Source organism: Sinocyclocheilus rhinocerous, unplaced genomic scaffold (genome assembly GCF_001515625.1).
Source record: "Sinocyclocheilus rhinocerous isolate Xijiao unplaced genomic scaffold, SAMN03320098_v1.1 scaffold429, whole genome shotgun sequence".
In the NCBI taxonomy this organism is placed as follows: Eukaryota; Metazoa; Chordata; class Actinopteri; order Cypriniformes; family Cyprinidae; genus Sinocyclocheilus; species Sinocyclocheilus rhinocerous.
This window is the reverse complement of record NW_015665829.1, coordinates 640,165-662,582: the sequence shown is the minus strand read 5'-3', so window position 1 is coordinate 662,582 and position 22,418 is coordinate 640,165. Positions and strand designations below refer to the sequence as shown.

The 22,418-nt window shown below is 38.9% G+C and overlaps 2 protein-coding genes and 1 pseudogene across 2 annotated transcripts in view; 2 read left to right on the top strand and 1 right to left on the bottom strand.

The window, feature by feature from the left end:
* The window catches only part of LOC107731549 (collagen alpha-1(XXVIII) chain-like), an 11,551-nt pseudogene extending 6,265 nt beyond the window's left edge, over nucleotides 1-5,286 (top strand).
* A 1,948-nt stretch (nucleotides 5,287-7,234) lies between these two features.
* LOC107731548 (glycoprotein-N-acetylgalactosamine 3-beta-galactosyltransferase 1-like) lies at nucleotides 7,235-12,995 on the bottom strand. Its single transcript, XM_016542665.1, has 3 exons — nucleotides 12,923-12,995; nucleotides 11,534-12,198; nucleotides 7,235-7,390 (listed from the first exon to the last, which is right to left on the bottom strand). Exons 2-3 carry the CDS (start codon nucleotides 12,137-12,139, stop codon nucleotides 7,235-7,237), a joined length of 762 nt encoding a protein of 253 aa, XP_016398151.1. The 5' UTR covers nucleotides 12,140-12,198; nucleotides 12,923-12,995.
* Nucleotides 12,996-17,744: 4,749 nt separating this feature from the next.
* Nucleotides 17,745-22,418, top strand: part of LOC107731547 (succinate dehydrogenase assembly factor 3, mitochondrial-like) — a 13,843-nt gene continuing 9,169 nt past the window's right edge. Inside the window, exon 1 of the mRNA XM_016542664.1 lies at nucleotides 17,745-17,891. Coding sequence (XP_016398150.1) covers nucleotides 17,745-17,891 — 147 coding nt within the window. The remainder of the gene's footprint in view (nucleotides 17,892-22,418) is intronic.

Genomic DNA, 22,418 nt, shown 5'->3' with positions numbered 1-22,418 from the left:
ATGTTAAAAAAAACACCCCCCGAAAACAAAACAAGCCATATCTATACATACGATATATTCTCAGGGGCTTCCAGGGTTGCCTGGGCCACCAGGTGAAGCTGGACCTGAAGGACAAGGAATTCCTGGACCAAAGGTATTTGTCAGTATGCAGTTCACAATAAATGATTACTCTGTCTTTCAGAAAGTCGGTGAAGTCTAGTCTAGAATTTCAGCTAAAGTGGTGTTGTTGTTGTTGTTTTCAGGGAGACCGGGGCTCACCTGGAGCGACCGGCCCTTCAGGGCCGCCAGGAACTGGACTGATGGGACCAAAGGTTCTATAACACTTCTAAAAATAAAATGTGCATTGGCTCAGAAAATACTCAACATTGATTAATGCATGTTTTTATAGGGTGCAGTTGGCCAGCCGGGTGCTCCTGGTCTTCCAGGACCTTCAGGAGAGGGAATTCAGGGTCCCAAGGTAAGGACTCAAGGCCTGAAGTCCTTACTATAGCTCTATCAGCTTGGACAACAAGCAAAACACTTTACCATACAGCATTTTAGACCTCTAACTAAACATTTCGTCATCACAGGGAAATCCTGGGTTTCAAGGGCCCCCTGGCCCTAGAGGGCCTCCAGGTGATGGACTGTCAGGAGAGAAGGTACTAGATTGGCAAACACTGACCAATTGTATTACATGTCAGTACAGTTAATACTATGTTACTTTTCAAATGCAATAAGGAATTAACAAAGTCTGATGGTTTCAGGGTGACAGGGGCCTAGTAGGGGAACGTGGGAGAAAAGGAGAGAGAGGAGAACATGGAATGCCTGGACAAACAGGAGTCAAGGTAATATCCAATTACCAGTTAACCAAGGTTCACATTCAGTTCCAGTCAATGTATGCATGGTTTACCGGACAGTGTTGTAGTCGAGATCGGCTCATTTGAGTCTGAGTCTAGGCTGAGACCTGTGTAGGTTGAGTCCAAGTCAAGGCTATGACCAGAATAGGGTAAACGCCAAGTCCAGACAAAGACCTAAAGATGGTCTGATGGTCAAAATTTGGCGAACAACAATAAACATGACCACACCATTACACTAATGGAACTGCAACAGATTGTAGGCCACCTTTAATTCAGTATTTACCTAATCCTGAGATTTCAGGATAATGTAGATGTAGAGACCCTAACCTTGAAAATTGCCTCTGTTAATAATAAAATTCAACTTAAATTATAGGGAAAACCAGGAGAGAAGGGAGAGCCTGGCCTATCTGTGAGTCAAAACGTTTTTCTTCAAACTTTTTATTTTATTTTTAAAATTTTTTTTTCTATTGTACAAATAACATACATTGAACTTGATCCCACAGCGAGACAAGGTGATCAGAATAATCCGGGAAATATGTGGTATATAACCATCCCTGTTATTCAAACAAAAAAACTATATATAGGTCCTGTATTAGGTGGAGTCACTTACTTTTTGTGCGTTTTCTCTCAGGATGTGGTCTGAAATGCAGGACGAGTCCTCTGGAGCTGGTCTTTATCATCGACAGCTCAGAGAGTATAGGTCCAGAGAACTTTGAGTTGGTGAAGGATTTCGTGAACGCTCTGATCGATCGCATGTCCATGAGCCATGAAGCCACACGTGTTGGGGTGGTGCTCTTCAGCCACGTGGACATAGTGGTGACCAGTCTACAACAGCTGTCCAATCAGGCAAGTGTCAAAGCTGCCGTGCGCATGATGCTGTACCTGGGCGAGGGCACCTTCACGGGCATCGCTATCCGCCGGGCCACTCAGCTGTTCCGAGCAGCACGGCCCGGCGTAAGAAAGGTTGCGGTCATGCTGACAGATGGTCTGGCCGACAAGCGGGATGCAGTGAGGCTGAAAGATGCTGCGGAAGAGGCTCACAATGCTGGGATTGAAATCTTAGTGGTTGGCATCATGAACAGCAGTGACGCCCAGTATGCAGAGTTTAAGAATGAGATGAACATTTTGGCATTTGATCCTGATGAAGGTTATGTCTACTTGATTGATGACTTCATGAGACTGGACAGTAATGTACGCCTGTATTTCTTTTAAATATGATGTAATTGGCTAAATATTTTTAGCTAACTTACTGTGAATTTTCAGCACTGCAGAGTAAACTGCTGAGTCAGATCTGTGAGAGTGATGATGGAACGCTCTTCAGTCCAAACGGCAAAACATTCCCTCCATTTGGTCCTGAGCCAGTTCCAGACAGAACTGAGGCTCCCACCAGGAATTATTTCATCACAGAGGGCAAAAAGGTCATATTTTCATACTTCTATCTAGTGTAGCAAATAAAGACACTATATAAACTCATAAGCAAAATAAATTCAAATATAAACTTTTCAGTGAAATTTAAAATGGTACGGAGCCCCATCCATGACATGCAGAGGAAAAAAAAACATATTGTGACCATGAATTAAGCATTTGTAGACTTTCTGTGACTTATTAATTCATTCCCTCATCCTAGCGAGTGAAAGTTACTTTTAAAAGTAATGCATTACAATATTGTGTTACTCCATAAAAAGTAACTAAATGCGTTAGTTACTTTTTTTATGGAAAGTAATGCATTACATAACTTTTGTGTTACTTTTTGTCACATTGGCTGGGCTTGCTTATTTGTTTTTTATTAACAAAAAAAAAACAAAAGTGAAATTAATAAGTCCCAGACTGAAGGAAATGCCTTTGCTTTGGACAGGAGAGGTGCCAGTGAATAAATGGGAAAACAAAGTAACTTGTGTTGCTTATTTCATAAATGTAAAAGTAATGCATTACTTTACTAGTTACTTTAAAAAAGTAACCTGATTATGTAACTTGTGTCACTTGTAATGCATTATCCCCAACGCCGATCTTCAGTATATTGTGATCACTAGGGCTGCCCTCGACTAAGGATTTTTCTGGTCGACTAGTAGTCGTTCATTTTAAGCATTAGTCGACTAATCACACGTTTATTAATAAACCATTTAAATCATTATTATGAGCCTTTAATTGCCTACATAGCCTAATAAGCGCTCAAGCACACGCATAAAGCTTGCCACAGCGTACCGGCAGAAGTAATGATTATGAATGTGTGAGGGAAAAACACATTATTTCATTATTTTACAAAAGCACGTTTTGTTGTCATTGTGAGTGCACACAAATAAACGTAGAGTCTTTACAGATTTGAAAGATAAGCATTACTCTTATCTGTATGACCAAAAATGACTGTATGCGCCTCCATCTGTCCTGCAGTGAGCTCGCTATGTTCAGCTTCCACTCTGCACAGACACTTGAACAGTGCACATTTCTCTAGGTTAACATTAGATTAAGTGGCCATGTAAATTGCTGCTACTTACATATTTCAGATGATAAGCCATATTTGATAGGCGAGCGTTTGGATGTCCTGCCCGATGTACTGTATTAGACCAGCCGTTAACGATCTGTCAGTCACGGACTGCGCCACAGACTTCGCTTGTGGATTTTTTTTTTCTGCGACTAAGCGACTAATACAATTTTGGTCAACCAAGCCTCTTCTGGTCGACTAACGATTAGTCGACTATTGGGGGGCAGCCCTAGTGTTCACAAAGTGTTAATTCATTCCCTCTTTTTAGTTAAATCATGCCCACAATTTAACTAAATTAAACTAAATCATGGTCACAATTTATCTAAGATGAGGGAATTAATTATTAAAACGTGGCCATGATTTAATTAAACAAGGGAATGAATTAATGAAACAGGGCGACAATTTAACTAAAATGAAGAAATTTAGAAATCAAATGCGTCCACAGTTTAAATAAATTAATAGATCTGAAAAAAAAAAGTCACATAATATCCTAAAATATGAAGAGAAACTGCAACCTTAAAAACAGAAACTCTGATATGGAGAAAAGTGTGCACAGGAAATTATCCATGTTTAATCATAATAGCTGAAGGTAATATTTTGCTGGAAAAAGCTTGTTGTAGCAAAGTTCGTAGTCACGGGAATGCAGGAGGCGGGAACCGGCGAACACTTAAACAAAACTTACAATTTAACTAAAATGAAGAAATTTAGAAATCAAATGCGTCCACAGTTTAAATAAATTAATAGATCTGAAAAAAAAAAGTCACATAATATCCTAAAATATGAAGAGAAACTGCAACCTTAAAAACAGAAACTCTGATATGGAGAAAAGTGTGCACAGGAAATTATCCATGTTTAATCATAATAGCTGAAGGTAATATTTTGCTGGAAAAAGCTTGTTGTAGCAAAGTTCGTAGTCACGGGAAGAAGGAGGCGGGAACCGGCGAACATTCAAACAAACTTTAATAATAAAATAAACACAAAATAGCGCGACAGCCCCTCGCGGACGACTGTCGCGCACAAACAAAACCAAAACACAAAATAAACTCCAGGCCTGGTCCTCTCTCGTCTTTCACTGTCGTCACTCCTCCTTTTTATCCTTCCGGAGCTCCTCAGTGAGACTCGAGACCGGTGAATGGCGCAGGTGTCGCGCATTAGCAATTACTCCACCGGCCTCGCTCCGTTCCCACGGCTCTCGGCCCCGCCCCTCTCGTCACACTTGTGTTTCCAGATGAGATGTTCTGCCCAGTCCAATGCCACACAGTTTGAAAATGTCTCTTTATCACAGGCTGCACTTCCAACAGAGTTTGAGACCACTTCTTCTCCAGATGACTATGACAAGATGCATATTAACAACAACTGGATGCCCTTTGTTGATGAGTCTTTTAATGAGCTTCCAAAGGTGACAGATGCCCCAGTTGGAGATAGGATGAGACAATACTCCATCTCAGTAGTGGGACCCCAGACGCCCATAAACTGGTGGCCTGTTCCAGAAATTAGCCCACCTCCACGAACTCTACCTCCACCGGCCCCTCAGCCGAACACCTTCATGAAAGGTACAACTCGAAAACACACTCACTTACACCAAAATTATAGGCCGACTGATGTTTACTCCTGGTATTAACATGCACTATAAATGTATCTTGAGTGTTCACATTTAAATTTAGGCTGAAATCTGATTTTGTATGTTGTTGTTGTTTTTCAGTGGTAGGCTAGGCAGGGATTGGATCCTGGACCATGTAGGGAGTACAGGGTGATGTGGTACTACGACCCGGAGGCCAACGCTTGCACACAGTTCTGGTATGGTGGTTGCCAAGGCAACAGCAATCGCTTCGAGACGGAAGACCTTTGTCAAAACACTTGTGTGCAGACATAACACACCCTCACAATGAAGCACATGCCTTCATTCAGCAGATTCCTATCAAGCTGTGTCGACTTTGCAATCATGCACTATGCAGATACATTTTCATTGTGTACATGTGTTTTATGAGAACAGTAAGGAATTCTGCTACACTGACTGTGGATCAGATTTGTCCTTTGGGCCAACACTATTTTAAATAATGTTTACTAGACTAATGCTTCTCCATTTTCTAGAGAATAACATGTATATTCTAAGTACCATATTTTTTCCTAGTCGCACTGAATGTTTAACAAATTTCTTTATTTTTAATATTCCTTCCATAGAAATAGTAAATATTTCTGTTAATTGTGATTTCTGTTAAAGGGGTCATATGATGCGATTAAAATTTTTCCTTTCTCTTTGGAGTGGCGTAAAAAGACAGTATAGGTAATTATAATCAGTGATTATGTCCCCACTGGATGCAACAAATACCTCGTTTGTAATGGATTTTATTGGTTTTGTCTCGTCGCGCTGGGACAAATGGAAACACAGTATGGTAAGGGTCGTAACATTTCCGTCACACGCTTGTGGTATTCAGCCAATCACAACGCACTGGATAGCTGGCCAATCAGAGCACACCTCGCTTTTCAGAACGATGAGCTTTGTAAAAATCGACGCATTTCAGAAAGGTGGGGCATAGAAGAGAAACAATAATATATATTATGTGGAAAACAATGTGTTTTTTTTTACCTTAAACAGCATAAACACATTGCATTACACCAAATACACAAAATAATGTTCTTTTTAGCAACATCATATGACCCCTTTAAAGGAAAAAACGAAAATTTGCTGAAAATGTACTTATCCTCAGGCCATCCAACATGTAGATGAGTTTGTTTCTTCATATGAACAGATTTGGAGAAATGTAGCATTACATCACTTGCTCACCAATGGATCCTCTGCAGTGAATGGGTGCCGTCAGAATGAGAGTCCAAACAGCTGGTAAAAACATCACAATAATCCACAAGCAATCCACACCACTCCAGTCCATCAATTAACTAACTAAATTTCCCCAGATCTGTTCACATGAAGAAGCTAATTCATCTAGATCTTGGATGGTCTGAAGGTGATAAAATTTTCAGTAAATTTTTATTTAGCTAGTACATCCCTTGTTTTCATAAAATAAATGAGTAAATAGTAAATTCATATGCCTATTTGTATTTAATTTTAAATTTATATACATTTATTTTCATTTCAACCAAACCTAATGTCAAGAAGCTAAAGTTCTGCTAAATTGTGCCTCCCCCATTAAACTGTATAAAGTAAAATTAAAATGTAATCTACAAGTGTCTGCCTCTTTAAATCCATGATTATCTTAATGACTTGCAATGTAAGTATCATAAAGTATGTAAATAATACATTAATATGATATAAACCAGACTTAAATGTAACGATACAATATGCAACAGGAGGTCCCTGCTTTATACTGTGAAAAGCACTGCACAAAATTACTAATACTGTGTACAAGACAGCATCAGCCCACTTCTAGCACTGATCATGACAAAATAATTTATGTATGCCATTCACACATAGAGCCACTGCTCTTTCTAAGTGTATGTATATTTAAAACGCAAAAAGCCCAACATTAAAAATCTGTTAAAATATTATGCACAGTACTGTATGTTAAATTTGTATTATATTGTATGATTAACATCATTTCCAGCAATTATTTCAACAGTGTTTATCCATGTTTCATTATTCATGTTTCCTTAGTAGTAATCATGACTCGTGAGTTTGGGAATGAACTTTTCCCATCAAGTCTTACACACATGACGTCCAGAAGTCCTTTCCTCTATAAATGAATTATATATATATTGGATTAACCAACGATTTTCTTGTCTTTACTAATATTTTTATGTTTGGACTATGATGAAGCAAACCACTGTGTTTCCAAATATGTAATATGTATAGAACAATAATTATAACATGATTTACATTTAATGGTACATTGAAGTAATGTATACATGTATTAATACATTTCACTTATAAATATTACATTTTGAATGCCGTCTTATTTTTACATTAGTTGTTATTTCTATTTTCTGAGCGTTCACCTGGGTTAAATCTGTATTTATATCCGTATGGCCGTAAGTGATAGGTGTAGTACTCTAAAGTATGCATTTGCACTGCATCTATGTAGTGGAAAGAGATGGCTAAATCTGAACAGCATCCAGGGCCCTGAAAACACAAGAAAGAACAATGTATTTAACATGAGGATCAATCAATCGATTTCCAGCTGAGAAGAAGCATTTAAAGGGTTAAGAATCTGTATTAATTTATGTATTGCTTCTCTCTTTTAGAGTCTATCTAGACCTAAATCATTACTGAAACTGGATATAAATTGGATTTATTTTTACTATATTTTCATCTGACTGTTTGATCATAACCCAGGTTATGTAAAAAGGCTGATTTTCATTCCTAGGGGGTTTAAAGGTGACCTCATTATTTTTCTGTGAATAATAGTCTTGTGCTTTATACTGACATATAATTCGGTTTGGATGCAGCATCATGCAAAAGTAAACATTTTTGGAAGAGATGATTACAGAATTACCAAACGTCACTCATGTCATATTCCTGGATCAACATCCTTGTTAAACAACACTGCAACTAACAAAACACATTTTATTGAGAAGTTTCCAGTTGAACAGTATGGCAGATGAAGTGGATAAGTTGTTATTTGTCATTTGTCAGATACACAGACGTTTCAGATGTTTACATGTAGCAGCGGAAACAATTTTCATTCAGTGCTTTATGTTCTGCTTCATACAGTACCTGCTTGAAGTCAGACACCGATCATCTGTGTAGCCCTGCACACAAGTTGAACACACCTCATTTTAGTTTGATTTGAGACAAAACCAGTGCCACATCACTGTAAACGTATACAAAAATAGAACCCATTTTACTGGTATTTAAATAGTCTGGGTTTATGTTAAAGGGGTCATATGATGCTGCTAAAAAGAACATTATTTTGTGTATTTGGTGTAATGAAATGTGTTTATGCGGTTTAAAGTAAAAAAAAACACATTATTTTCCACATACTGTACATTATTGTTTCTCCTCTATGCCCCGCCTTTTTGAAACGCGTCGATTTTTACAAAACTCATCGGTCTGAAAAAGCGAGGTATGCTGTGATTGGCCAGCTATCCAGTGCGTTGTGATTGGCCGAATACCTCAAGCGTGAGACGGAAATGTTACGCACCTCACCATACTGTTGATGCCGTGTCCCGGCCGGAGCGACGAGACAAAAACATGAAAACCCATTATAAACGAGGCATTCGTTGCATCCAGTGGGGACATAATTACAGATTATAATGACTTATACTATCGTTTTACGCGTTGCGTTGCATTGCGCCGCGTAAACATAAAACCCTGTCTGCATTTGTGATCAGAGAAATGACAACAACAATAATACTACAGCGAGAATAAAAGTTACGCTTTCTTTCTTTGCGTGAACATTTGGGGGCTTTATGCAAATCTTCCCACATAGTGAGGTAGGTATGTGGGGGCGTGTTCGAACGAGCCGTTTTAGGTAGGTGTGGCTAACTCTTAACTTTTATAAAGAATATCTCTTTGGATTTGAGACTTTAGTCTTTGCAACTTTACAGATCTTCTTTATGCACCAAGAGCTTGTAACACTCTAAAGAGAAAGGAAAAAATGAAATCGCATCATATGACCCCTTTAAACTTTATTCTTGTACAGCAGTACAGAAAGTATTGAACGAAAAGTGTTTCTGTTTCTACATGTTAACATCTATATATTTGACAGTTTTTTTCATCTAATCCACTTCACATGTGCAAAGTATGCAAAACACCATGTTTAAGTTACTACAGGAAGTAGAAAGTGTCTGACTTCATGTCTCTGTTTTCAACTCATTCCCCAATTTGAAGAGGCAAATCTCTTTGATCTGCAGCCACAACCTAAGTCAACACACATAAAGTTTAGATTAGGGGCGTCATTCTTATTCCCCTATCATTTAACGTATAATTTATGGTTAGGGTTAGGTATAGGAGTAGAAGTTAGCACAGTACTTTTGGACAGTGTTGTTGTCCCAGGATCGACAAAGTATGTTGATCCAGGAACATGTCTTACTTGGAAAAGTCCTATCTACTCATATTCGCTTGTTAATTCTGATGTCACTCGTCACCATTTCCCAACGTTCTAGCAGATGCCAAAAGCAAACAACAAATGGTGCTAATATGCACTCACAGTGTGCTATAGGCACTTGGTTTTAGTGATCTCTAGTGATGAATGAATCGTTCTTTTGAACCATTTCTTTTAGTGAACTGGAATGTCTGCAATTCGAGTTAACACTGATTCACCAGTTACTCAATTAAAACTTTAGGGTTTAATAAAGGGGGGGTGAAATATTCACATAACAGTGATCCAGAGGCAGTAGTTCTTGAGTCAACAGTACAGTGATACTGTGACAGCAGTTCTCAGGTCAAGAGTTGGTTACAATAGCTCTCAAGTCACCAATACACCGAACTGAGAACAGTTTCAGACTTGGACATGTCTGTGTTGATGAGAGCCAATGAGCTGTTAATTATATGCGCATGTGTGAACTGACGACTTGGGGGTGAAATGTAAGTTTCTTTAATAACAATTCATTGAATAAAATAACAGGAGTTTAGAATAAAATAAATCTGCGACATACTTTTAAACATGGCATTATTTAAATCTATTTGTGCATGTATGTTCACCTGCAGGGATGATATTATGCATTAATGACATCATGTGATGATGTAAAAGAACTGCTGAATCGTTTTTCGAACAAGTTAATTGAAATGAAGTATCTGAAAGAATTGTTTTGCAGAAAGGTAATGCACTTCCCATAACTATTCGGTTCTAGTCATTGTTTGTTGATTGGATGGACGCAGATCTGAATGAGAGCTTGCGGTCGAAAGAGGCAGGTTTAAGTGGATGAAGTGCTATGTTGAATGCAGAGCCGATCCTCCCTATACGAAAAATATGCAAGCTGCGTAGGGCCCCTGAAACACCAGGGGGCCCCCTTGCTCTCAAAGATGATTTAATTTTAGTTTCGTTTTTGAATTTGGCCAGCGGTTATGAAAACATGAATGATCATTTCTTTTAATGCGGTGCGCTGTCTGCCTTTCTACGTAAAAATCCGTCAAATCATGTAATGTGAATGTCGTACAGTCTTACTCGAGACAAAAAAAAACGTGTTGAAAGGGGTGCGTCTCAATCAGCTCCCTTGTTCAGTAGTCAGAGCACTGATCAGGGAGTCAGCCATTTTAAGGGCTGTCTCAATCGCGAAATCCTTTCAGTGCACTGGAACGTTCGCTCCCTGAAAAATCCCACAATGCACCACAAAAACTAGGGAGCATCGGCGCTCACTATGCTCCCTTACCGGAAATAACGTCACATTTCTGAAGCGTGAAACATAAACCACACGAGCCAACTCGATAAATATAATAACGCGCGATAGGAGATTTGAAGAGACAAACCGTTTTTTAATATATTTCAACATAAACACACATCGCTAGACAGGAATTGAACACATCTAATTAACATTTATAATTAATATTCGGCTGAAATGTTTTAAGAACATGTAACAGAACGATGTGTTTAAAGAGAATAAAAAATAATATAAAAAATTGATTGGTCCTGTCTGTTGTTTATTAATTCCAGTGATGACGTTCTACTATGTTGTTCATTGACATTGTACGTAATCATGTCACTGGAATTCGAGTGATCACTGTCCCAACGTGCAGTGAGTCAGCGAACTTACCAGTGCCCAAATTCGCACGATCTACTGATTCACGAGCTTGGGAGCTAGGGAGCTGATTGAGATGCACCCCCTGTTTCTCAAGCGCTTTCCAAGGGTGCGATTCGAGACACGGACAAATGAAACACGAGGATCGACACAGGTTGAACATATATTTACTAGCAGAAGAACTGGATTTCCTTTATGTTGTAAAAATATGGTACAGTAACTTGTAAGTATGAGTGTGTGGTTGTAATCATTAAAAGGTAGTTGATGACTCACATTACCCTTAAGGCTGCAATTCACTACAGGACTTTAAACAGATTTTTAAAAGGAGTCATTGTTTCTTCATGGGAACAGATTTGGAGAAATTAACATTACATCACTTGCTCACCAATGGATCCCCTGCAGTGAATGAAGAAACAAACTCATCTACATCTTGGATGGTCTGATGGTGAGTACATTTTCAGCTAATTTTTGGGTGAAGTATGGGGCCTTACACGATTTTCTGTGAAATATGTAAACTCTGACTGCATAAAATCTGTCTGGGTTAAAGTCATTGAGTGTATTCTAGCCTCAAATGTCTCATTTTTACCTCAACGGGGTGGTAATGCTCATAGAGGAGGTACCAGGGTCGTGGTCTGGGTAGCTGTCGGGGCAGGTAATTGTTTGGAGGGTAAGGATGAAAGGTTTGTCTCCCCAACACATCCCTGGAATCACCCAGCTGGACTTTCATTGTCTCCATGCATTTTCCCAATCCAATGTCCTCAATTTCTGTGTTGTGTGTGCAAAGCCCATCAGCAAAACCCTTCACAAATCTCCTCAAAGCTTCCTTACTGAGGACGTAACCAGCTCCTCCGCTCATGTAGCCCTGTGCGACGAATGGCGTGAACCTACGTCCAAAATACAGAGGCTCCTCTGTGTTGTGCTTGGACAGACCGTAGCGCAAATTCTCAAGGACAACAAACGTGTCGTCGTCAGCTTTGAGGAACCAATCAGCATCATCCAGATGGTGCATGTGAATGTGCTGGAAGGCCCGTATGGTCTTCCAGTAGAGTTGACTGCGTCCTTCTAACACGTTGAGCCCTACCGTGGGGAAATCTGATGCCTCCGAGCTCATGTACAGGACGATGTTGCAGCGTTTGCCCCATGTGGCACGAATATGTTGGGTTCTGGACTTCAGGTGTTGGGGCTGCGTCATTACCCAACATAACACTCTGACCTTCTGGCTAAGATCCAGCGCAGCTCTTCTGTTTTTGACTATAAGAATATTAGAGTTTAGCTTAGAAACAGAAAGAGACTGTCAATCAAATGTCATGTAGAGAATGATCTAACGTATCATGTAAGTCTCACTATTTCTGCAGTATGTATACTGTGTAGTGTGCACATTTTCAGCATGCAAGGAGTACTTATTTGGGTGACCTACTACATTTATCGAAGTGTGCAGTAGGTATACAACAGAGCACACTGTACTAGGCACTCTATCCCACAATGCAAAACAAAACACCAGTCATGAATTAGAAGTAAAATGAGGATTTGTAAAGAAAATGTCAGAGGATTTCTGACAATTAGCGGAAGCTATACGTAGATTACGATTTATAAGGTTTATAAATATGGATATTTTTCTTACACAAACGCTTCAGTTTTCTTCAGAAGGCCATTATTAGCTGTGTGGAGCACTTTTTATGATGAATGGATGCACTTTATTTTGCTTCAAAATCTCAACACCGATTCACTGCCATTATAAAGCTTGGAAGAGCCAGGACATTTTTTTATATAACTCTTCATTGTATTCATCTGAAAGAAGAAAGTCATATACATCTAGGATGGCTTGAGGGCGAGTAAATCATGGGGTAATTTTCAGTTTTGGGTGAACTTGTCAATGTCTGGTTGGTGTGCCCATGTAAGTTTCTCTGGACTTCAATTCCCATCACCCTTTGCTTTGACAGTCAAGTCTCATTTCATTCACCTGTGTCTCATTTACCTTGTTAACTTATCCTCATATAAGCCCGGTGTAGTGTTTCAAGTCCAGGTAAGCATGAAGAGTCAGATTCCAGAAGTTACAATTCAAAGATTTATTAGCATCAAAGGCCAACAGCAAACACAGCCTGCATGCCACATGGTTGCTCACATTCAATTATTCTTCTACACCTTTTATAGGTACCAACTTAGTAACCCATAGTGCCCTCTTCTGGTGAATCAATAATACAAGAACACAACATATTCCCCCATTACTTAAATCATACATTCCTCACTGAATCCCAAAATTTAAAGTTACCACAATATTTCCATATTATTCACATTAAACTACATCTTAATGAACAGCTTAGCAATACAGCATAACTGATTCTTAATATACCCATGGAACAATGCACCACTTTAATGCTAGTCACTTTTAAACTAAGTAACATAATCCTGCAGCCAACGTGGAGGTCGTCTTACACGTGCTGAAACTCTTTCAGGAGCAGTTGAAGGATCTGTAGGAAGAGGAACTTGAATGGGTGAGTTTGATAGTTCATTTTTAAACAACACTCCAGAGGGGGTAAACGTCTGAATTTTTGACGTACAGGTGCAACATTGGAAGAGATCTTTACCTTATGCAGGAAACCTTTTGCACATCCCAGTTTATCCACAGGCACTGAAGCAGAAAGGCCCATCACATGTGCTGGAGGTTGAGCAGATTTTATCGGAACAGAAGATCCTCCAAAGTTTAGATGCAGGCCATTAATTAAATCCATTCCAATGGCGTAGGAAATGAAGCAACTGCAGCCATCTTTCATTCATAAAGGTACCATCCTCGTCGCCAATTTTGTAGTGTTTCAAGTCCAGGTAAGCATGAAGAGTCAGATTCCAGAAGTTACAATTCAAAGATTTATTAGCATCAAAGGCCAACAGCAAACACAGCCTGCATGCCACATGGTTGCTCACATTCAATTATTCTTCTACACCTTTTATAGGTACCAACTTAGTAACCCATAGTGCCCTCTTCTGGTGAATCAATAATACAAGAACACAACACCCGGTTTTCTGTGTCTTTGGTTGGTGGTTTATTATTTTCTGTTATGTGTTTTGTGATGCTCTGTTTTGCCCTGATTTGGATTATTCTTTGTTATTGGATTTTTTTACAATAAATGCTGCATTTGGATCTGCTTGTTTTGGAGCATTCCGTGACAGAACAAACCAGCCATTTACAGATCCAGCAGCTAGACTGAGCTATCGACTTGTGGACCATGGGCATTCGAATACTTCCTCCTGTTTCGAAGAAGGAGCGGAAAGCTCGGCTTAGGATTTTGGCGGATCTTCGGCAACAGGGGATGCAAGTGGGTGGACTGGCACAGACTTTTTGGACATTGGTGGTAGGATTGGAACTTTGTAATTCTAAGCTCAGCAAGATTTTTAATGATTGCCTAGACCAGTGGTTCCCAAACCTGTCCTGGAGGACCCCCTGCCCGGCACATTTTGTATGTCTCCCTAATCAGACACACCCAATTTAGTTCTTGCAGTCTCTACTAACAAGCTGATGAGTGGAATCAGGTGTGTTAGATGACTGAGACATACAAAAGGTGCAGGGCAGGGGGGCCTCCAGGACCGGTTTGGGAACCACTGGCCTAGACAATCCCTTGCCTCCTTGGGAGATGGAGGGGCTTAAAACTCTCGACTTTGAGTTTCATTGATTATCTCTGTTACTGCAATTTAGTAGCATCATGTTGATCTGAGCCGATTGCAGTGACCCCGGACATACCCGAGTCTGCTCCAGCTGACAGTGAATCTTCACAGTCTCTGTCTCGCAAGTGAAGGTCAAGTAGGAAGAGGGCAGCAAAGACTACCCCGGTGGTTCTGAGTCTGGTGGTCCTGGAGGACTTGACTCCGGTGGCATCGAGTCTGGTGGTCCTGGAGGATCTGACTCCGGTGGTCCCAAGTCTGGTGGTCCTGGAGGACCCGACTTCGGTGATTTCAAGTCCGGTGGTCCTGGAGGACCTGACTCTGGTGGTCTCAAAGCTCACCACAGAACCGCCCAATTTCACTGCTGCTGCCATTATCATGAAGGCCGTCTTTGCCTTTGGCCTCTGGACTGTCCTGCGTGCTTGGAAGCATTCAGAGTCCACTCCAGAGCCCACTCCAGTCCGGGAGCCCTCAGAGTCCACTCCAGAACCCGCTCCAGTCCAGGAGTCCTCAGAGTCCACTCCGGAACCCACTCAATTCTATGAGTTCATTCCAGAGTTCGTTTCAGTCGATGAATCCACTCCAGAACTTACTGAAGTTTATGAGCTCACTCCTGGGCTCATTTCAGTCCAGGAGTCCACTACGGAGTCCTAGCTCCTAGTTCCTCCCGTGGTGGAGGTTTCTGTTGTGGAGCCTCTCAATGCGGCGGTGTCTGCTTCAGCTGCCCTCTGGGCGGTGGTAGTCACTCCTGAGCTCTCAGTCTGCCTTGTCGGGGCCAAGGAGAATGTTGTTGAACTATCTGCCTGCCCCGTCTTGGTCATGGAGACCGTTGCTGAACTGCCTGCCTGTTCCGTGACAGTCATCAAGGCAGTCACTAACCTGTCTATGCTCTTCTTTGCGCCCTGCCCTGCCCTGCCCTGCCCTGGCACCCTTGTCTGCCTCCTGAACTTTTGTGTTTTCTGGTGGAGCATCTGGTATCCACTCCTTAGAGGGGAGGTAATGTCAATGTCTGGTTGGTGTGCCCATGTAAGGCCACCAGAAGGCACGCTGCTTAATTGTTTGTTTCTCTGGACTTCAGTTCCCATCACCCTTTGCTTTGACAATCAAGTCTCATTTCATTCACCTGCGTCTCATTTACCTTGTTAACTTATCCTCATATAAGCCCGGTTTTCTGTGTCTTTGGTTGCTGGTTTATTATTTTCTGTTATGTGTTTTCTGATGCTCCGTTTTGCCCTGATTTGGATTATAATTTTGTTTTTGGATTTTTTACAATAAATGCTGCATTTGGATCTGCTTGTTTTGGAGCATTCCGTGACATAACTATCCCTTTAACAAGTTTAATCATTCTTCTGATAAATAAGTGTGCATAATTGTATTGAATTTGCACTTTTGTGCTTCAGATATTCAAAAAACTGTACTTCCAGATAATATACATAATATTAATTAAATAAAATTCACTTTAATGACCGTTTCGTAACACTGTAAGTACACTTTTAAAATGTATAATAATGTCAAAGTAAAAGTTTTACTTTAAAGTACATTTTAAATCTATGTTTTAATAATCGTTTGTTGTGCTTTAAAGAAGTACACTTATTTTGGTATTGATTAACACTAATTTTTGTAGATTTTTTTGTAGCTACGATGTAATTCAATATAATATTTAATATTAATGTCTTAAATTGCAACTTCATTATTACAAATGTTTAATATATTTAAATACATCACATGCAAGTATTACAAATAATACTACAGTATATTTTAGTTTTATCGTAAATGCTTGTCAGTACATACAGCAGTACACTTTAACCATATTTCAAAGACAATAGAATTATGAAATTACATTATTAAAGTTGTGCCAAAGTCTCAAATTGTTCAAAAAAAGCACTCTAATATAATTCCTTTTTATGTAGATTATTTCCATAAGAAGTCTTTGTAAAAGTATGCTGAAGTGTCATTTGCTAATATGATGAGGTCATGTGACAACAATTGTGCACATGTCCAGAATTACAATGCACATGTAATTCATTATTTTCTTGTTTACCACTGTAAAGCTGCTTTGAAGCAATCTGTATTGTATAAAGCGCTATAGAAATAAAGATGATTTGACTTGACTTAAATGTGGTAGGTCATCTCTAGGTTATTCTATTCTATACATAAATTTGCATACTCCGCACAGTACATGCTGCAGCAATATTAGTATTCTATTTCCATCTTCTGTCCCCTTTGGCTGATTTGGCCCCCTGTGGCTGATTACACATGCAAGAGTAGAGGAAAAAGCCTTTGTCTTACCCGCATGTTGTACAGTAGATGTGTAACTGTCATTCATAGTAAATGAAGGCGTCCGAGTCCTCAGAATAAGCAAACAAGTTTTTGAGAGAAGGACACTCACTGCTATGCCACTTAAAAATAGAATGTGCTGCTTAAATGATCTCATGTCTTGTAGAGGTGTGATAAGGGCTGCTTCTTCAACTCATTTAAGTATATCTCCAATAATGCTCTGAACATCCTGCCCTTAAACACACAGACGACTTTACAGATTGTGCAATAAAGTTTTGCAATCGAAGATGCATCATTACATCAGTGCATGCAAAGCCTGTAGGTTATTTTCCCTCATGTTTATTATTATATATTCTATTACACTGAATGCATTTTTTAATAATTATGGGAATATTTGAATAGTTCTAAATGGAAAAATATGTTTTTATCCTTTTCTGTTTATTATTTCTGATAATTTTACATGCATAATTCATTACGGCAAAAATAATATATATTATAATAATATAAATGTAATTACATTTCGCAAAAAAAAAAAAAAAACGAATACAACTTTGAATAAGATTGAATACATTTTTAACAGGTTTGGAGGCATATTTGAATCGTAAAGTGATTGGCGCCCGTTTTCTCGGCTGCACTGCATGGCGAGTGAAGCAACAGCGCTAATAACACTCACAGCTTCACAGGTGAAGAAGTCTGTACTTACCCAAGGACAACACGGTTGGGTAATAAACGTTATGTACGAACCTTTTATGACATGCAGTATCGGCTCGTCTCTCGCATGAGCTATGCTTTCAGTCGTTTAGCACTCGTTGCGGTGTTCAAACAGGATCATATCTAGTGTTTACTTTCAGACAAAGACTGAAGTCATGGCTCATGCAGCACATGTACTGCTGCTGCACCGCTTCATGCCCATAGACCTGTGGGCTCTGGGTGATCAGTATGTGAAAGATGAGTTCAGGAGACACAAGAGCGCATTGGCTGAAGAGGTCACGCGCTTCATGGCGGAATGGCAGGTAAGACAGAAAGTCACTTGACTGCAGAGAAAACAAAGTGCATGTAAATCACGTAGGTTACAGCAAGGCCGTAGGTCTTCCACTGAATAAATGTTTGATTTCAGAGGCACATTTATTGGTGTTGTGGCCCTAAAACACTTAAGACATAAATCTATAAACTTCTTTAATTACATTTAGTCAGCGACAAGAAGGTGTGCCCTTGTGAAAAAGTACACTTCAGCATACCTTTAAAAAAAAAAAAGAGTAATTATTACAGCGAGATATAATTTAAAAGAAGAATATACTTAAGTGCAAACTGAATGTAATGTTTTTTTTTTTTTTTTGGACAATGAAAATGAATTATAGTTTAAATTGATATAAAATGCAATTAGCTGAACTATTTTTTTTTTCTTGACCCACATAGGTCAAGTGTCCAGCAAGAGTAAAATCTTTACGTGGCAGGGGGAGCTGCCACTCGACCCATCACCACTAAATACCTGATAGCACACGTACATCACGGAGATGTCTATTTGATGTCTGCATTTACATCTGCAAGATGTATTTTTTACAGTGTTTGCTCATCTCCAATACGTCTATAGGACGTTTCCTATCAGATGTCAAATAGACGTTTAGAAAATGTCTTTAAGGTGTTTATGATTTAGACTGTATGTAAAACTGACATCTTAAAGACGTCGATCAGATGTTCGTACACAGCAGATGCTTTCCAGATCAAGCGATCTTTGGCAGACATCTTGCAGATTATATGTGCTATCTGGGAGTTCACCAGTAAATGCGCCTTCCACACGACCCGTCACCGCTATGGCAAATAGATCAATGTCTTTTTGCTCACGTGCATCAATCAGAGTGTAAACAGTCAGAAACAGTCAGTTAATGGTGAGTGTACTGTTTGGCTCCCGCTGGTAGCAGGGGATAGTCGCTGCATTTGGGGTTAAAACGAGGGAATTATTTATTATGTAAGGTGCCAAAGAATAGAAGGAGTCCAGGGTTGCATTGTCGGTTTAGTTCACACGCATCTATTGGCAGCTGCCTTCAGTTGTAGCAGGTTTTGGGCAGCTCCTCCTGCCACGCAAAGATTTGACTCCCTCTCATATTGTGTTTAAAATGTGGTGAAAGTGTACTGCTGAATTGACAAGTAAACTAAAATATACGTTAGTGTAATTTCCTTGCATTAAAGATTTAGGCCTACTTTAATGTCATTTTAATTACACATTTGTAATCTTGAAGTAGCAATTTAGTATATTTTAAGTATAATAAATGTATAAATTAAATGTTAAATGTAATGTTGAATAACGTGCTTTAGTATGTTAGCCAACGCATCAAAATAATTGTGCTTCTTTAAAGCACAGCAAAAGAATATTAAAACATAATGATTTTTAAATGTAAAGTGTGAACATTTAATTTGATATTTATTGCAAAGTGAACATTCACTACAGTTAAGTGCACTTCTTTTTCATAAGAGTGATTTAAGTGTCCAAATTATTTTTGGTAGGGATGCACAAATTTCAAGCAAATAATTATTTTCACATTATGGCCGATTACCAATAGGGAGAGTATTAAAATTGTTTTTACTATTATATGTAAATACATTAAAAGACAAAAAAAAACCACTAAAAACTAAAATCAATCATTTAAAAATAATATTTAATGTAAAAGGTTTGTTAAAGGTTATATTCAACAAGTGTTATTCAATTATTAGTATTTTTAAAGATCTAATATCAACCAATGCTCATGAATAAATAAATAACCAAGTAACCAACCGATATGGTATATATATCATGTATCCGTACATTTACATAATGCTACTATATATCACGATTCTCACACGAACTCACATGTAAATATCCCTTATTTATCTTCATCCTCATCCTAATTAGCATTTTTATCTCGATTAGGTTGCCAGTGCTTTGTGAAAACAAGATGGATATGATTGTGCATGAATTTTAAACAGTGCTGTTAAACGGAATCCATTGCATTGCAAAACAAACTGCTTTTACAAGAGATGTTACCAAATCTCCAGTTCCTTAATGAGTCAGGAAAACTCCTTTGCTGAAACCTTCCACACGATGGCAGCACCTTCCTAAATTCTCCAACAAATTGAAAACTTAATGCAATTTATCCATAACCCATAACTAACAAATCATTTTCTCCCAGGCGGCACGGCTGTATCCAGACACCATCTGTGTACATGAATTACATTTCAATCCAGCATCACCTTTATAAGAGTTCATTCTTTAATTTCAGTTATGTGGGGACAGAATCGTGCCGTTTTTGAGAGCGTGACGCTCGTATGAAATGCTCCATGACAAATCCAAAGATCAAATTCAACGCATGAGCTCCACTTGAACATGCAGCAGCGTGCATTTAAGGAGCAACTTCTTTTACTTTACACCTGGAAATTGGAGATGCTATTTTAACAGTCAAACTTCACAAGATGTATGTCTTTGTGTCCGCAGCACTGACATGAGTGTGGACAAAGCTGACTCTTACTGCATTTTCACAGTCGTGCAGTGTGAGGACTCGATGTTCCTGGATTGGCAAGGACAGTAACAGATATTCTTTAAGAGGGTAAAAACCACACACTTGCAGGTAATGAGAGTCACTCTGTTCTTGTACAGAAGGACATGTACACTTCCTTCCAAAAAAGAGCTACTGACTGTCAGGAAGAAATTCTTTTTTTTTGTTTTTTTTTTTGCAACATTTCAGCTGTCCATGTAGGCAGTTACAGAACAATTACGGCAAACACAGACAATGTAATAAAATACACAAAGTAGACCTTAAAGTGATAGTTCACCCAAAAATATTCACCTCATTATTTACTAGGGTTGGGTACTGAAACCCAGTGCCAACATGGCATATAACCTGTATAACCGGTATGTACTAGAACCGAATCAGAATGCAGATTTCATTGCCTCATTTCAGTGCCACTTAAATGCTTGAGCGATCGATTGAAATATTTGTCCTCTGGTTTTCCGAAACGGACGTAAGGAGCATCATCACCGGCACCGCACATGAAAAATAGTTTCCCGACTAGGAAAATGCACATTAACGCAAGTTGGAAAGCTCTAATAATACAAATCCAACACATCTTTGTTGTAACATTAGTGTCCATGTTGTTTTTTCGCATTCTGACTTAAAAGCATAACTCGGGAAATGAGAGCATCCGAAGAGCGCGTGAATGCAGCAGTTACACTTGCTCTGATGGCAGCAGGTAGCCTACCATTAGCTAGCTAAGCTAAACACGCTTAAATTAAAATGCCTAAAGCCAAACTTCACCTTGTAATGACTTGCAATGAGAAGCGTTTCTAAACCTATTGTCCAACAAAAGAGAACATTATAGCGTTTTTACTCCACAACACCAGTCAAATGCTTCCTTTTGTGACCTGATGTGGCTTCTTATCACAGAATGAGGCAGAAAATATGTTCTATATTGTAAAAAAAAGGATATGTAGATGAAAATACCATGGCTTGGAGAACACAGATAAGCCATATATTGTCGCAGGCGAGTGTTTATTGTCTGTATGTTTCATCATTCAAAACGTTTCTATATTCCTTTTAATCGGCTACAGCGATAGCTGGATGCTTTTGTCCATATTAGGGATTTCCTGGAATGTCATGTGTTCTATTACTTCTGTGACGCATATGTGGAGTTTCTGCGTGAGGGCGCCCTCTGGCGTCTAGGATGAATGAAACAGACATTACATGTGGTTATAGTTCTAATGGCCAATCCATCCTGTTTTGGGTATTTTTTTATTTTAAGTATTGGTTCAGACAGCGTTTAGGCACCGGTACCGTATTAAAAGTATCGATTTGACACGGGTATCGTAAAACCGATACCCAACCCTATTATTCACTTCATGCCATTCTGTTTCTTTTGTTGAAATCAAAATGTCATACAATAGCTTTGTGTGAGGAAAAAAAGACCGCAATTAAAGTTATTGTTCACTGATAATCTTCCTCTCTAATGATTTCGACTGGATCATTGTTTGAGTTAAACTTGAGTACAGATTCATTTAGAGTGGTTTTGTGAACTGGATAACGCAATTCATTGAAAAGATTTGACTCAAAATAACAATTTATTAAAGAATCAGACTTCACTAGTTCTTTCATGAACATGCCAAGGACAACTTCAACTTACATTTTGGTCTTTTTCTTGGCAAAGCTGTCTTATGACTTCAGAAGACCTGGAATGTAGCATTCAGGCCACTTTTAAGATGCATTTATGTTACTACTTTGTCATTTTGACAGACCCATTTGCTGTTTACTTTAATTTTAATGAAAAGAGTCACCATTTGTGTTGAAAAGTCATAGATGAAAAGTCATACAGGTTTGGAACAACATGAGGGTGAGAAAATGATGACAGAATTTGCATTTGTGGTGGAACTCAACTCATAGGTGATTCAAGTAGAGTTTGACATTAGCATGTTATTAAGCTATCAATGTGATACTCTGTATTCATAAAATGACACAAATAATGGGTAAAATAGTCAATAGTCTTTTTTATTAGATTCATTGTTTTGTAAATGAGTT